Below are 12898 nucleotides of genomic sequence, written 5' to 3' on the forward strand. Positions count from 1 at the left end.
TCTTGACAACATAATGACAAGTTGAGAGTGAATTCTGTTGTTCGCGATTACTAGTTCGTCGCCATGTCCGGCGGCGGTGTTCCAACCCAGCCGCCGCCGGCGAAATTCCCAAAGCAATCGAACTCGAACCCCACCACCACCATCGAATCCCTCGGCGAGGACCTCCTCCTCACCATCTTCCTCCGCCTCCCCTCCCTCGCGACGCTCATCCGCGCCGCCCTCACATGCCGGGCGTGGCGCCGCGCGGTGGCCTCCTCCCCGTCCTTCCGCCGCAGCTTCCGCGAGCTCCACCCGGCGCCCCTCCTCGGGATCTTCGAGGATCCCGACCGCGATGCCCTCCCGCCCTTCGTCGCCGCCCACCGCCGCGACCGGGACGTGCTCGCGGCCATCCGCGGCGGAGACTTCTTCCTCACTCCCCTCCTGGAGCCCAACAGTTGCGCGAGCGACGCGCCCCTCCGCTGGCGCGTCGTCGACTGCCGCGACGGCTGGATCGTCCTCATGAACAGGGTCGCCGGGCTGCTCGCCATCGTCAACCCCTTGGCCCGACAGTGTCCCCCGGACTACATTCACATTCCCTTTGATATGTGCTCTGGGGACGGACCTCTGCGGCTCGGCGTGCATTTACTTTCCTCGGATGAGGAACCCATGTCATTCCGAGTTGTCTGGCTTCTTTGTGATATATCCAGGGTGCAGTTGGTGGTCTTCTCATCGGAAACAAGGGATTGGAGTTTTCTCCCTTGGGTGGAAATCACAGAGAGGGTGCCGCCGCCGCATGATGCTACCAACTGGTGGCTTCGATGGGGGATGCAAGCCAATGGCCTTCTGTACTGGCCTTTCAAGAATGAGGAGCACATGCTGACTCTGGACACTGCAACGATGGAGTTCTCTGTTTTTGAGCTCCCTCCATACTTGAAGGGTCAGCAGGATTGCTTCTTTGCTGTTGGAGAGACTAAGGATGGCGAGCCTTGCATTGTTTATTGTATTGGGTTCAGCATTGGTGTGTTGAAGGACAGAGTTGGCGATGATGTTATTAAGAGATGGATTTTGGTTGGCATGGTCCACTATGAGGCAGAGTCGGCGAATGACAATACACTGCAAGTCGTCGCTGTAGAGGGTGGCTTTGCGTACTTGATCACAACAGAGATGGTGCTTTCGCTATGCATTGAAACAATGGAGCTGGAGAAGCTGTTCCCGAGGACTTTCTATGCCCGTCATTTCCATCCCTACATCATGGCATGGCCTTCTTCTTTAGTAGGAAACTACAGGCGCTTCGCAATTATACAAGGTGGCACCGGACATGAGTAACTAGGTGTGATATATGACTTGATATAAATTTGTTGTCCACTTGTACTAGTTGTATCTATGATGTTATTCTTCTGTTCTTTGCTCTATCCAGTAAATCAGGATTATGATAATGCTAGTGAAAAACAAAAATATGTAGTTGGTGTTTGAGATTGGTACATGTTAAACTGAGCATCTTAAGTTTGGACTTTCCTGAAATGGCTTCCAAAAAGGGAGTTCATTTTGTTAGCTAGCATAATGAAGGTTTCATACATTAAATGGTTACATTAGATATACGAAAAGAAGTGCTGTGGGTGAAATACGAAGACAGTTACATTCTTTCATGTCATGTGTCTATTTGACTGTATGGGTAGTGTTTTGCTAAGCTTTATGAACCAACCTTATTACCATTGGATAGATTCTTTATCTATTTTGTGATAATTGTTAATATTCGTTTCCTTGAACTATACAAAATTAAATATTAAGAAAAAATTGCAGGTATGGTGGTTCTAAGTGTGACCAACATTGGTATATGAAGGTTTGAAGAAATTGATCTCCGAATACTTGGACAGAAGTTGTATCTGAAAATGAAAACAGCTTAGCCTGCATGTGGTTTAGTAAAAACCTTCTTTTTTTGTAACATACAAAAATGATGCGTATCATCAGTTTGTCATCTGCTATTTATATTTTCCTTGATATCTTTGTGGTAGCCTCTTATTATAGTGATTAGCGAAGGGTCAGAGTTTGTGAATAAGCCTTGGCTCTGAATCTATGATATTTGCTGTGTGTTGATCTGTATGGCAGCAATGTGACTACTGACTAAACAAATCATTAACTCAAGATATACTTGTACTGTTGTATAAGTAAATCTTCTCTCTTGAATGAACTATTCTGGATAAAATTGGTCTTCTACAACCAATGTGAGAACAGTTTCTGTTAGTTTTGCCGATCAGCAGTAATGCTGTAGATGCCAAAGTGGTGTTAAGGGGGATGCATTTGTTGTTTTGGTTCTAGAGCTACCAGGTAGCCAGTCTCTGTACTTACAGGACTTCCTTTTTTCTGAGGTGTTTCAAGTACAATTATGAACTTTATAAAAGAAAAAGTACCATTATGAAATGCATGGCTTACCATGTGATTGAAGCATGTATATTTGTTCAAAGGTAAATCACTGATCACAGTAACCAATGCTTGGAACAAAACCAATCAACGTATATAATCTTGATTGTGGATTGTGCATGGTGAATGTGTACCCATCTACATATCTGCTTTATTCAGTTCTTACTCCAATTCTGTGCAGGCTGTTATGATTTTACCCAACCTCGGCTCAGCTTACTTTTTTATTGAGATCCCACAAGTTTCCAAAGTAATGTCCATTCAAGTTCTACCCAACATATGAAAACTGCACGGCAAATCATACATCTTGAGTTTTATTTTATATTTGATGCCTATATGATTGCCTTTGCGCAACAGTCTAACCCAAAAGAAATTATCAGAAAATTTAAGGGCTTAAGTAGCAATATGAGATAATATCTGCTTTTAATTGCTGGGTTGATAAAACACAGGTCTCTTATATTCGGTCATGGCTGTGTATGATTTGTTTTGGCCTTTTTCATTATATTTGTTTTTTGGTCCTTTATTTCTTTAAGGCATATTAAGAGGTTAAATATTTTTTTCGAAGTGGTTCTCTGGAAGATTAAAGGAATGGGTGGCAAGTCAGTATGATGAGGTGGCAAGGCATGTTAACCAAGGTTGATTTTGACTCAAGCATCAAACTTTAAACCTTCAAGCACCTGCCTAACCCTTTTGATTCCTGAGTTAACTGTTCTGTAAAAGTGACATTAAAAGTATTCCCTGAATTTGCATCTGCAGTAGTATAGTGTTGCAAAGCATTAGGTAACGTACCATGTTAGATTTATGTATTTTGGCAGTTTGCTGATAGCTTGTGTTGCCAGTAATGTGAACTGGGCCATCGACAGTTCTTGCATAACTTAAATTAGATAGGTTTCTGAATGCATATATTTTCTTGCTGGGTTGATGAATCTATGTCTTTCTCTGAACCTACCTTGCAACGCATATTAGACTAGGTTAGTATATGATATTTGACCGGTAGAACGACTACAACTAGTATTATGTGTTCGCTTGGCTTGTCAGCCAACCAGCCAGCGGTACTGTTCTCTTAGACTAAATCAGCACCAGCCACCAGCTACCAGCCAGTCAGCAGTACTATTCTTTCATAACAAATCAGCACCAGCCACAGCCAAGCGAACACAGCGTAGTTTCCGTGAAATATCTGGGTACATTTTTCTGGATTCTTTTTTAAAACTACAGAAGGCTATTTGGTGCTTCAACAATTCAAAGGCGATGTGATGAGAGGTCATTGCTCCCTTGTTTGACCCTTCACTGTGTGATTTTTTGACTGGTTTTGAACCCGTTCGAGGACTTAATCTGCAGTAACCCATGAATTGTTGCAGGTTTTTGGGCAACCTTCTGGCCTTCTAGCCAATATAAGTAAATGTGCAATGTACCTGATTCAAAGTGAAGTGATATTTTTGGTGGAAGCCTTGCAGTTTTTCCATGCAACATCATCATTATTTGGGACTCAAGTCGCAAGCCTTTCAGGATTTGACACCCTTATTACAATGACATGTGGGGTCATCCTGGGTCACTGACATGTGGGTCAGGGTGTCAAATTCTGAAAGGCTTGCGAATTGAGTCCCAAATTCTGAAATTTCTCACATCAAAGAGCTTTGACTGTAAATAATTAGGATTGCTTCTGAGTTTTAGAAGCAAACAAGACTGTTTGTACAACCCCTCATAGATAAGATAGCTGCCGGTATGGAAAGGAAGGCTGCTCGCCGGAACCAGTATTCTCACACCTGTAAGCTTTGGTTCTTTCCTCAATCCCAACATGGCAGCATACCAATCTGGACTCTTTTCGCGAGACGTGGGCTATACTAATATTTGGTATCGACTGCTTTTCAATACCAGTTCTGACCTTCGGCAATCTTCCAGAGCTGCTGAGTATTGCCATTGACTGGATTGAACTGGCAGCATACTATCAATCTAACGATCTCTCCCAGTGGATGACTTGATAGAGGAAAAATTTTCTCTGGAAGAGATCTGAAGAAGTTTATCGGAAAGCAGGATTGTCGGCCAAAAAAGCTGGGCGGAGTCGGCATCCAGTCCCAATATGTTTAGCAGGGTGCTGCAACCCAAAGATTGTTGCGATTCGAACGCATAAAGGCCCTGGATCGTCACTGAACCATCATGTTATTGAGCTTTGGAGCACTATTGCTGCAAGTAGTTAACCTCCCGGATTGTGCTGCATTTCCAGTGAGCAGGTTGTGCCCAACGTCCTGAAGGGAAGCACAGTTCAAATTGGTATAATACGTAAGAAAAAGTTCTACCATAAAAAATCTAAAATCTGCAATTTTTCATTAGTTTAATAAAAGAGAAATAGTGACATCACAGAAAATACCATCAAGCATGTCAACATGTCAGACCACCGACACATGTGAATGGCAATTTGACAAAGTGGAATATCATCGATGGCAATGGCTTATCCTGACCCCTTTCGCAAAAAAAAGGCTTATCCTGACCCAGATGCATTCTTTGCAGACCGGTGGCTATTCAAGATGCCGAGGCTCGACTCATTGATCATCTAAGGGCGCGATTGGCTCGCGGATGGCCACAGCTTGGCTCGCATGCCGACAGGTGCCAGAGCTGCTTGATTGGTTCACATACACCCGCGTACAGGCCGAGTTTTTGTGTCTGCACCTCAAGTGCAAAAGCAATTTTTTGTGTCTGCACGTTCTCCCATACACAATGCGCTTGCACCAGCGGAGCCTGGCTCCAGGGGAACGGCCAATTCTCTCGTATCTCTGGAGCTTGGCCGGGAGGATCATTTTGCATGTGCGCACCCTGACCGAGTAGGTGGACCGAGAAACCAAACACACGTAGCCTGCATCCCACGGGCTTGGTTGAGCTGCATGCAGCCAACCAATCAGGCCCTAAATGGTTCAGACTTCAGAGCATCCCGGAAGAAAAAAAACAAGGTTCCGAGGGGTGGTGCACGACAACCATTGAAACTAGAAAAATTATCCAGGAGGGAGATTGTCTTTTGGAGCTGGGCTTCCCTATGTGTGTCGCCGTTGGTGATTTAGACGTGATCCCTAGACCTAGAGTATAGAGTTCATGTTGTTCGATGGACGCAAGATGCAAAATACTTTAGTACATGTTGGTGTATATAGTAAAATGCTCCAAATGTTCTTAAACTTTTCTGAGTCCTCACATATTATGTCTATAAACTCTCAATGTGCATAGCTTCCATGGCCGCAGTCCTAGTCCTAGAGGAGAGGGCGGGGGCGGCGGGGTCGAGGAGAAGACGGCACGGCGGTGGCTGGGCGGCAAGAAAGGTTAGCGTGGCGTCAGTGGAGGCGGTGTCGGAGTCGGGGACGCGGGGGAAGGTAAGGGAGCCGGAGGCAGACCGGAGAAAGAAGAAAAAAGTGCAGCTGCTATTGGATGAGTTCCAATCATAGTCTACGATGAATAACCCCCTCCCCCAGTCCACAAAGAGTGCCAGAACCCTAGCAAGCTCGACCCAGATCCAAGGGGGGGCTGCAAGAGCGATGAAGGAGGTGCTTCTATATGTTTCGGTTGTAGAAAACTAGAAATACCAGATATAGCCCGCATATTGAATTTAATTCATGGTTCTATACTTATAACTATTAAGATTAGAATGCCTTTGCTACTTCTGATTTTAAGAGCACAACATTCTCAATCAAACAAATGATATTCGGATCTTATGATATTCTTGTATTTGACAATATGTTGATGGTGGCAAAATTCTCTTGTCAGAAAACAGTAATAACAATTCTGACTAGTGTTAGAAATTATGACCAACGTTTTAGAGGAAGGAGGAAGGAGAAAGAAAACGAAATTTCTATATGTCACTGGAGGGGTTTTTATCAATTTCCAATTAAACAATGGGCCCTTTTTATCAATTAAACAATGGGCCTTGTAGTCGTATACAAGAGGAGTTTGGGTGGGCCTTGAGATGGTCGTGGTCGTGGATAAGATTTTGAGCACCCACTCACCCCCCAGTTTGGGTAGTTGGGCTTCGCGGGCATGCGGCCAGGCCCATTTCTATTTCCATCTGGACGAGCCCCCACTACTCAGCACTCGCAGTTGTTAGGATTCGCCGCCGGCCGCCGCAATGTCCCGCCGCAGCGACCCAACCGAGCCGCCGCCGGCGAAATCCCCAATGCTATCGAGCCCCACCACTATCAACTCCCTCGGCGAGGACCTCCTGCTCGAGATCTTCCTCCGCCTCCCCTCCCTCGCGACGCTCGTCCGCGCCGCCCTCACCTGCCGTCCGTGGCGCCGCGCGGTGGCCTCCTCCCCCGCCTTCCGCCGCCGCTTCCGCGAGCTCCACCCGGCGCCCCTGCTCGGCCTCGTCGTGGAGCCCCAGCACGACGCCCTCCCGGCCTTCTCGCCCGCCCAGCGCCGCGACCGCGACGTGCTCGCGGCCATCCGCGGTGGCGACTTCGCCTTCACCCCTCTCCTGGATCCCCAAGACCACGCGTTGGACGCGCCCCTCCGCTGGCGCATCCAGGACTGCCGCGGCGGGTACCTCCTCCTCTTGAACTGGGACGCCGGGTTACTCGCCACCGTTAACCCCTTGGCCCCATGGGGCACAGAATACTTTGATTTCCCTTTCGATATGGAGGCTTCGCCAGGAAATCCTGACCAACAACCTGTCTCGCTCGACGTGCATTTGCTTTCCTCGGATGAAGACCCCATGTGGTTCCAACTTGTGTGGCTTCTTTATGAAAAATCCAGGGTTCAGGTGGTCGTCTTCTTGTCGGACACCAGCGATTGGTACTTCCTCCCATGGTTTGAGGTAAAGGAGAGGCTGCCGCCACAAGATGCTGACAAATATTGGCTTCAGTCTGGGTCACAAGCTAATGGCACTGTGTACTGGCCTTTCACGAACCAGGAGCACATGCTGAAGCTGGACACAGACACAATGGAGTTCTCTGTTTCAGAGCTTCCACCGTACTTAAAGGGTCGGCAGGGTTGCCGCTTTGTTGTTGGCGAAACCAAGGATGGTGTGCTTTGCATTGTCTTTTGCACTGGCTTGAGCATTGGTGTGTTGATGAACAGAGTTGATGATGATGGTGTTGAGAGTTGGATTCTGAGTGGCATGGTCCATTATGAGGTAGGGGCGGACCCCCCGATAAACAATCATACACTGCAAGTCATGGCTATTGAGGATGGGTTTGTCTACTTCACCACATCAGAGATGGTCCTGGTGTTATGCTTAGAAACAATGAAGCTGGAGAAGCTGTTTCCGAGGAGTTTTCGTGCCCATCATTTCCATCCCTACGTTATGGCATGGCCTCCTTCTTTATTGGGAAACTATGGGAGCTTTTTTGTTCAAGATGGCGCCAACAATGCAAATTAGGTGTGTTGTATGAATTTGATTGAATTAGGTTTTTTAGACGAGATATAAATTAGTTCTCTACATAGGTCTGTGGCATTGCTTTACTATTATTTGATCTGCTCAGATGACCACAACTGAGATAAACTTAATGAAAAATCAAAATATGTACTTTTCAACTAAAATGGCCAGGTCCATGCTACTTATTTTGGGCGTGCTAATTTCAAACTTTTAGAAGTTGTGTTAAGAATCAAAGATTCATTGTGTTAGTTATACTACACATAATGCAGGACTATACATTAAATGTTGCAATATCAGATATACAAAATTAAGAACCATGGGTGAAATAATTGCATTTTGTCATGCGGCGTGTCTATTTCAATATAGATTGCATTTTGATAAGGTTTATGACTTTAGGGCCCGTTTGGTTTGGTTTGGTTAGTTGCCAAACAGGCTGAATAAGGTCATCAGATATTAAAGTTTGGCTTTTATATATTGTTTATAGTTCTTTATCTCTCTTTTGTTGTCATTATGTTTGTCTGCATTTTCTTACTTTAAATAACATATAAATTTTAGATCCAAAAGTCAGAACCGCTTAGCCTACATGTGCCCCAATAAATACCTATTTTTTTCTGTTTCAAAATGTTTGTCTGGTCCACACACCTACGAGGTTCAAAAGCTAACTTTTTTTTTCCCGAAATCTGGTTGTTCTAGGTCCTTTTTTATGGACGAACTATTCAAAATTGCAAATGAGTACAAATTTGACATAATTCGTCTAGATAACAATCAACTACCATACCACCTAGTTATGTGGACCAGACAAACATTGTGAAACGAGGGAGTATTTTCTTTGTTGCCATCACTTGTAAAGATAGCACATATCATCATTGTAGCTTAATAAATATGTTCTGAACAATATGTTCTGTTGGCCAGTAAATCTGCTCTCATTATAATAAACATTCTAAATATAATTGGTCATTTATATTCATTCTGAAAAACAGTCTGTCGATTTTGCAGGTCAGAAGCAATGACATAATTTCAAAGTGGTATGAAGGAGATGCGTTTTGATGTTTTGGTGTTAGAGCTATCAGCCACCAGCCTACATGTTGAAGTCACTTCCTTCTATGTGCTATTTCAAGAGCCTTTATGAAATGCATGGCTCCCCAATGTTAGGGACATGTTCCGTACCTGGCTAATGGTGAACAATACTTTCAACCCGCTTCTGTTTTGAAGGTCACTGTAAAGCTTGGAATATTTTTTCTCAGGCACCTTTTATTAAGTAACGCTATATACAAAATCAATCAACTTAGTACCTTGCATATGCATGGCGTATTGGCCCATTTGGAAGATATATGCATGTTTATTCATGCTTTGTCCTGTGTTTGATCTAGTTCTGTTCACACTGGGCTGATTTTAACACCAGTTCTGCTTAGTTTATGTTTTCATTGAGACTTGGTATCTTACCAATGTTCTATCTATTTGAGTTTCACCCTACATATGGAACTGCATTCTCTAATTCCATTAGTACCAATGGAAGTTTTTTTTTGTTGCGCCTTATCTTTTTATGCCAGAATCATATTTCACAATTTGAATAGCAGTCTATAGTCTGTACCAACAAAGAACAAGGAAACGGAATGAAATAGTGATTCTCTTTGACTAAAGTATTTGCATCCGCATTGCAACCTCTCCTGGGATGAGATCACCACTAATAGATTCTACTGCTGGATTTATTGACCATACCTTCGTCTGGAACGTGCCGGAGTTGGCGTGCTTTTGCTAAGAATTGTCCTTCTAATAGACAGTTCTCGTGCAGTCTATCCACCTCTCGTAGAATCATTGTTCATCTATTCTAGTGTAATCCCTTACAGTTGATCAAAGACGGGTGGATTCAGCGGTGGAGCCCCCCTAGACCCCATAAACAATGGAGCCCCTTTGAGCCCCCCTCCATTTTTTAGGAGAAAGGAGGAAGTATAAGAAGGGGAGGAGGAAGAAAGGAACAGAGGGGAAGAAGAAAAGAAAGGAGAGGTGAAAATGAGCCTCCCTTTAGTTTCGTGGCTAGCTCCGCCACTGATCAAAGACTAGTTCTACTACAACCCCGCGGTTGTCTTCTCTCGGGACGATCTAGTACTGTTCGACGTCGCCCTTGGCCGCCGCGACATGAGTGAGTACTTCATCTAAATGGCCGGCCAAGAGAGGAGCACCACAACTCACACGAGTGGCTCAGGATCCAGTGCATGATCGAGCCTCCGCGTCAGCTCTCCCTAGGGAAGCGACTCGGGCGGCACCCCTCCGTCCTTGCCACCACCCCCTCCCAGGCCTTCTCCCCCACCTCGCCACCACCGGAGCAAGGCCTCGGAAGTTTGGGTGCCTGCTAGGAAGGCGGTGGCGGGGCTTCTTTGTTAGTAGGCGTGCTCCCACTCAGGTGGAGGATGCAGCATGCCGGGCATGGCAGCGATGGCGGTTGGCGTCCTAGGGGCCGGATCCGGTGCCTATGGGAGTGGATCTACGCGGAGCGGCCCTTTGGCGGGTCCGGCGGGGTGTAGTGCTGGCGGCAACCGCGTGCGACTTGGTGACCTTGCTGCTAGGGTGTTTGTAACACCCAGGTGTTAATCACCATAATTTACAATAACCACGACCATTAGAGTAAATTGGCACGATCAAAACCGAGACCAAAAACTTCTCTGGCAGATTGGCCCGGACCGGTCTGACCGGTATGGGCGACCGGTTTGACCGGTCGAACCCGAGTTGGCGGTTTTGGGCCCCACAGCATTTAAACCTCTTCCTCACTCTCACAACAGCACACACTCTCTCTCACGCACGCCAGCTCCCTCTCCCTCACTTTCCCGTGCCCTCCCCTCTTCCAAACCCTCCCTCTCAAATCCCTCACCCCAAATCGGATTCCAAGGCTGGGGAAGCATCAAATCGGCATGAAGGATCATCAACTCCCTGTGTTCCTTCCTTGAGACGCTTGGATTCAAGTTCTTGGTGTAAGGGAGGGCTCACTTCAAGGTAAACAAGGGTTTGGCTCGATCTCTCATTCTAGATGGTTGTAATCGATTCCCTCCGGTCAAATACATCCTAATGTATCCCTGAACTAGATCCTAGAAGGGTTTTAGAAATTGTGGATGATTTTCGCCGCGTCATGGATTCTAGTTTTTGTGCTGGTTGGGGACCGGTCTGACCGGTCGGAGGGACCGGTCTGACCGGTGATGCGGCTGGGTTAGTATGACCGGTCTGACCGGTCTGACCGGTGGGGTGTTGGCTGAGAAGGTGCAGGTCGGGGTAGTTGATACAATTGGTTAGAAATTATTTTGGCTATTAGTTACTTATAATTTTTATAACTCATGCATGCATTCTCATATCATATGCATATGCATACGTGTAGCAGCCGCGGCGGAGGAGGTCGTATACGAGGTGGTTGCGGAGCCACAGGAGCTCCAGGGGCAAGCCCCACAGCAGGAGGGTCGCGAGGAGTCGGCCCAAGGCCCACCTCACCCTAGTACTGAGCAGCAGACGCAAGGCAAGCCCCGGTGCACATCCTACTATTTTACATTATGTCACCTATATATGTCTCTAATAATTGTGCATTAGGTATATGAATTGTTTGAAACCTTAGTTGCATGATCCCTAGGTTTCCTGGGCCTTTTACTAGTATGAATATGTCGCTAGCACTGCTATGCTTAATAGGGCTCGATAGAAGTCGAGTGATAATGCTATCACTCGCGAGAGATAGGTTGTTTCTATATTACATTATAAGAGGTAGTGTATTCCTGAGGAAAGAGATGGGATGGGAGACCGGATGTGGGAAGGAGTAGCCTCATCCGTGTCGATTAAGGATTGTTCCGTTGTCGGCTGTGCTGATCGGGGATCGAATTGTACTAACCGCATACCGGGAGTAGGAGGTAGTCGAAACCGGTAAGCCGAGTACTGCTTTACTTCAAAAGTACAGGAACCCGCACCCAACTCCTGGGGCGAGTCGAGTAGTCGCGGAGAATTGGGATGCATATGTTTACTTTTGGTGGTCTCACGTTGAGCTCGGCTGACCATATGTCGTTGGGCTGGTTCCTATAGTTCGAGGCGGGGAGGGGAAACGTTGGTGCGTGGGGTCTGACGGGGCCTTTGCGTGCCGTGTTGGTTAGGTTCACCTTGAAAGGTTAAATCGGATCGATTCGCCGTGTCTCGCGGTTATGAGAGCCTTGATCTCTTGGTCACATCGTAAAAAGAAAAATGAGTAGAATGAGAAGTGATGAAATGTGGGCTGATGACATCCAATTAATGTTTTGATTACCTTGATTGTTGTAGTTTCGTCAATCATAGATGATTAGTAATATTTTGATAAAATGCGGCTAAAACATTGAAAGTAAGGATATACCTCTAGATGCTATTTCTGTAAAATAACCACCAACCAAATGTCGTACATGTCTAGGTATGTGGACTATGTTATACCCACTGGTCGGGTAAGCCTTGCTGAGTATTAGAATACTCAGGGTTTGTTGCCACATTTATTATTACAGGACACCCGGACGTCGACTTCTGGCCCTGTTGTGTCAAGTTCATCCTCCGGGATGCAGAGGGGTGGCAGGTCGAGGAGAGAGAGACCCTTCTGGTTAGGGCGTTGTCGGGTTGTACACTCGAGGGCTGAGTGATCAGCCTCTCTGTTTTGTGCGGACCGGCCTGACCGGCCCGTAGGACCGGTCTGACCGGTGGCGTCGGCAGGAAGTGCCGACCGGTCCGACCAGATGGTGGAACCGGTCCGACCGGTCGGGTAGGATCAGAACTGAAGGGAGCAAAAGTAGTTGTGGGATTTTTTTATTTTCGAACTTCAGTTACATCTATTGTAAAGTTTTGTAAATTAATTGTATATATTTGAACTCGGTTTGTAAAACTTGTTGTTTCGTTTTCATTGAGTTTATAATTTTAAGTTTTATGTCGTGCTTGTACCATCTGCGCCCACCTTCGCGTGGAACTACCGGTGATGTTTCGATCGGGCCGTGGGTTGAGAAAGGATCGCCAAATTAAGCCGTTAAGCTAATGCGCCCGATGTGTTCAAATGACGGCCATTATGCTTAATTAGAGTTTTAATTTGGCGGTTCCGTCACAGTGTTCCTTGCTGCATGCGGCGCCACCCGGCCTGAGGCGACGTGGCTTTGCGGTGCACAATGCGGGCGCGGAGAA

At 46.3% G+C, this 12898-nt stretch overlaps 2 protein-coding genes across 2 annotated transcripts; both read left to right on the plus strand.

The window, feature by feature from the left end:
* LOC120672394 lies at positions 1-2144 on the plus strand. Its single transcript, XM_039952768.1, has 2 exons — positions 1-1309; positions 1780-2144. Exon 1 carries the CDS (start codon positions 64-66, stop codon positions 1303-1305), a length of 1242 nt encoding a protein of 413 aa, XP_039808702.1. The 5' UTR covers positions 1-63; the 3' UTR covers positions 1306-1309; positions 1780-2144.
* Positions 2145-6456: 4312 nt separating this feature from the next.
* On the plus strand, positions 6457-9109 carry LOC120672393. The gene is made up of 2 exons (XM_039952767.1): positions 6457-7747; positions 8741-9109. The coding sequence occupies exon 1, from the start codon at positions 6497-6499 to the stop codon at positions 7745-7747; it is 1251 nt and encodes a 416-aa protein (XP_039808701.1). The 5' UTR covers positions 6457-6496; the 3' UTR covers positions 8741-9109.
* The last annotated feature ends 3789 nt before the right edge of the window (positions 9110-12898 follow it).

Source organism: Panicum virgatum, chromosome 5N (assembly GCF_016808335.1).
Source record: "Panicum virgatum strain AP13 chromosome 5N, P.virgatum_v5, whole genome shotgun sequence".
Classification (NCBI taxonomy): Eukaryota; Viridiplantae; Streptophyta; class Magnoliopsida; order Poales; family Poaceae; genus Panicum; species Panicum virgatum.

What these genes read in the sequence shown, in the direction of transcription:
- LOC120672394 (XM_039952768.1), top strand. Translation starts at nt 64, where the DNA reads ATGTCCGGCGGCGGTGTTCCAACCCAGCCGCCGCCGGCGAAATTCCCA.
- LOC120672393 (XM_039952767.1), top strand. Translation starts at nt 6,497, where the DNA reads ATGTCCCGCCGCAGCGACCCAACCGAGCCGCCGCCGGCGAAATCCCCA.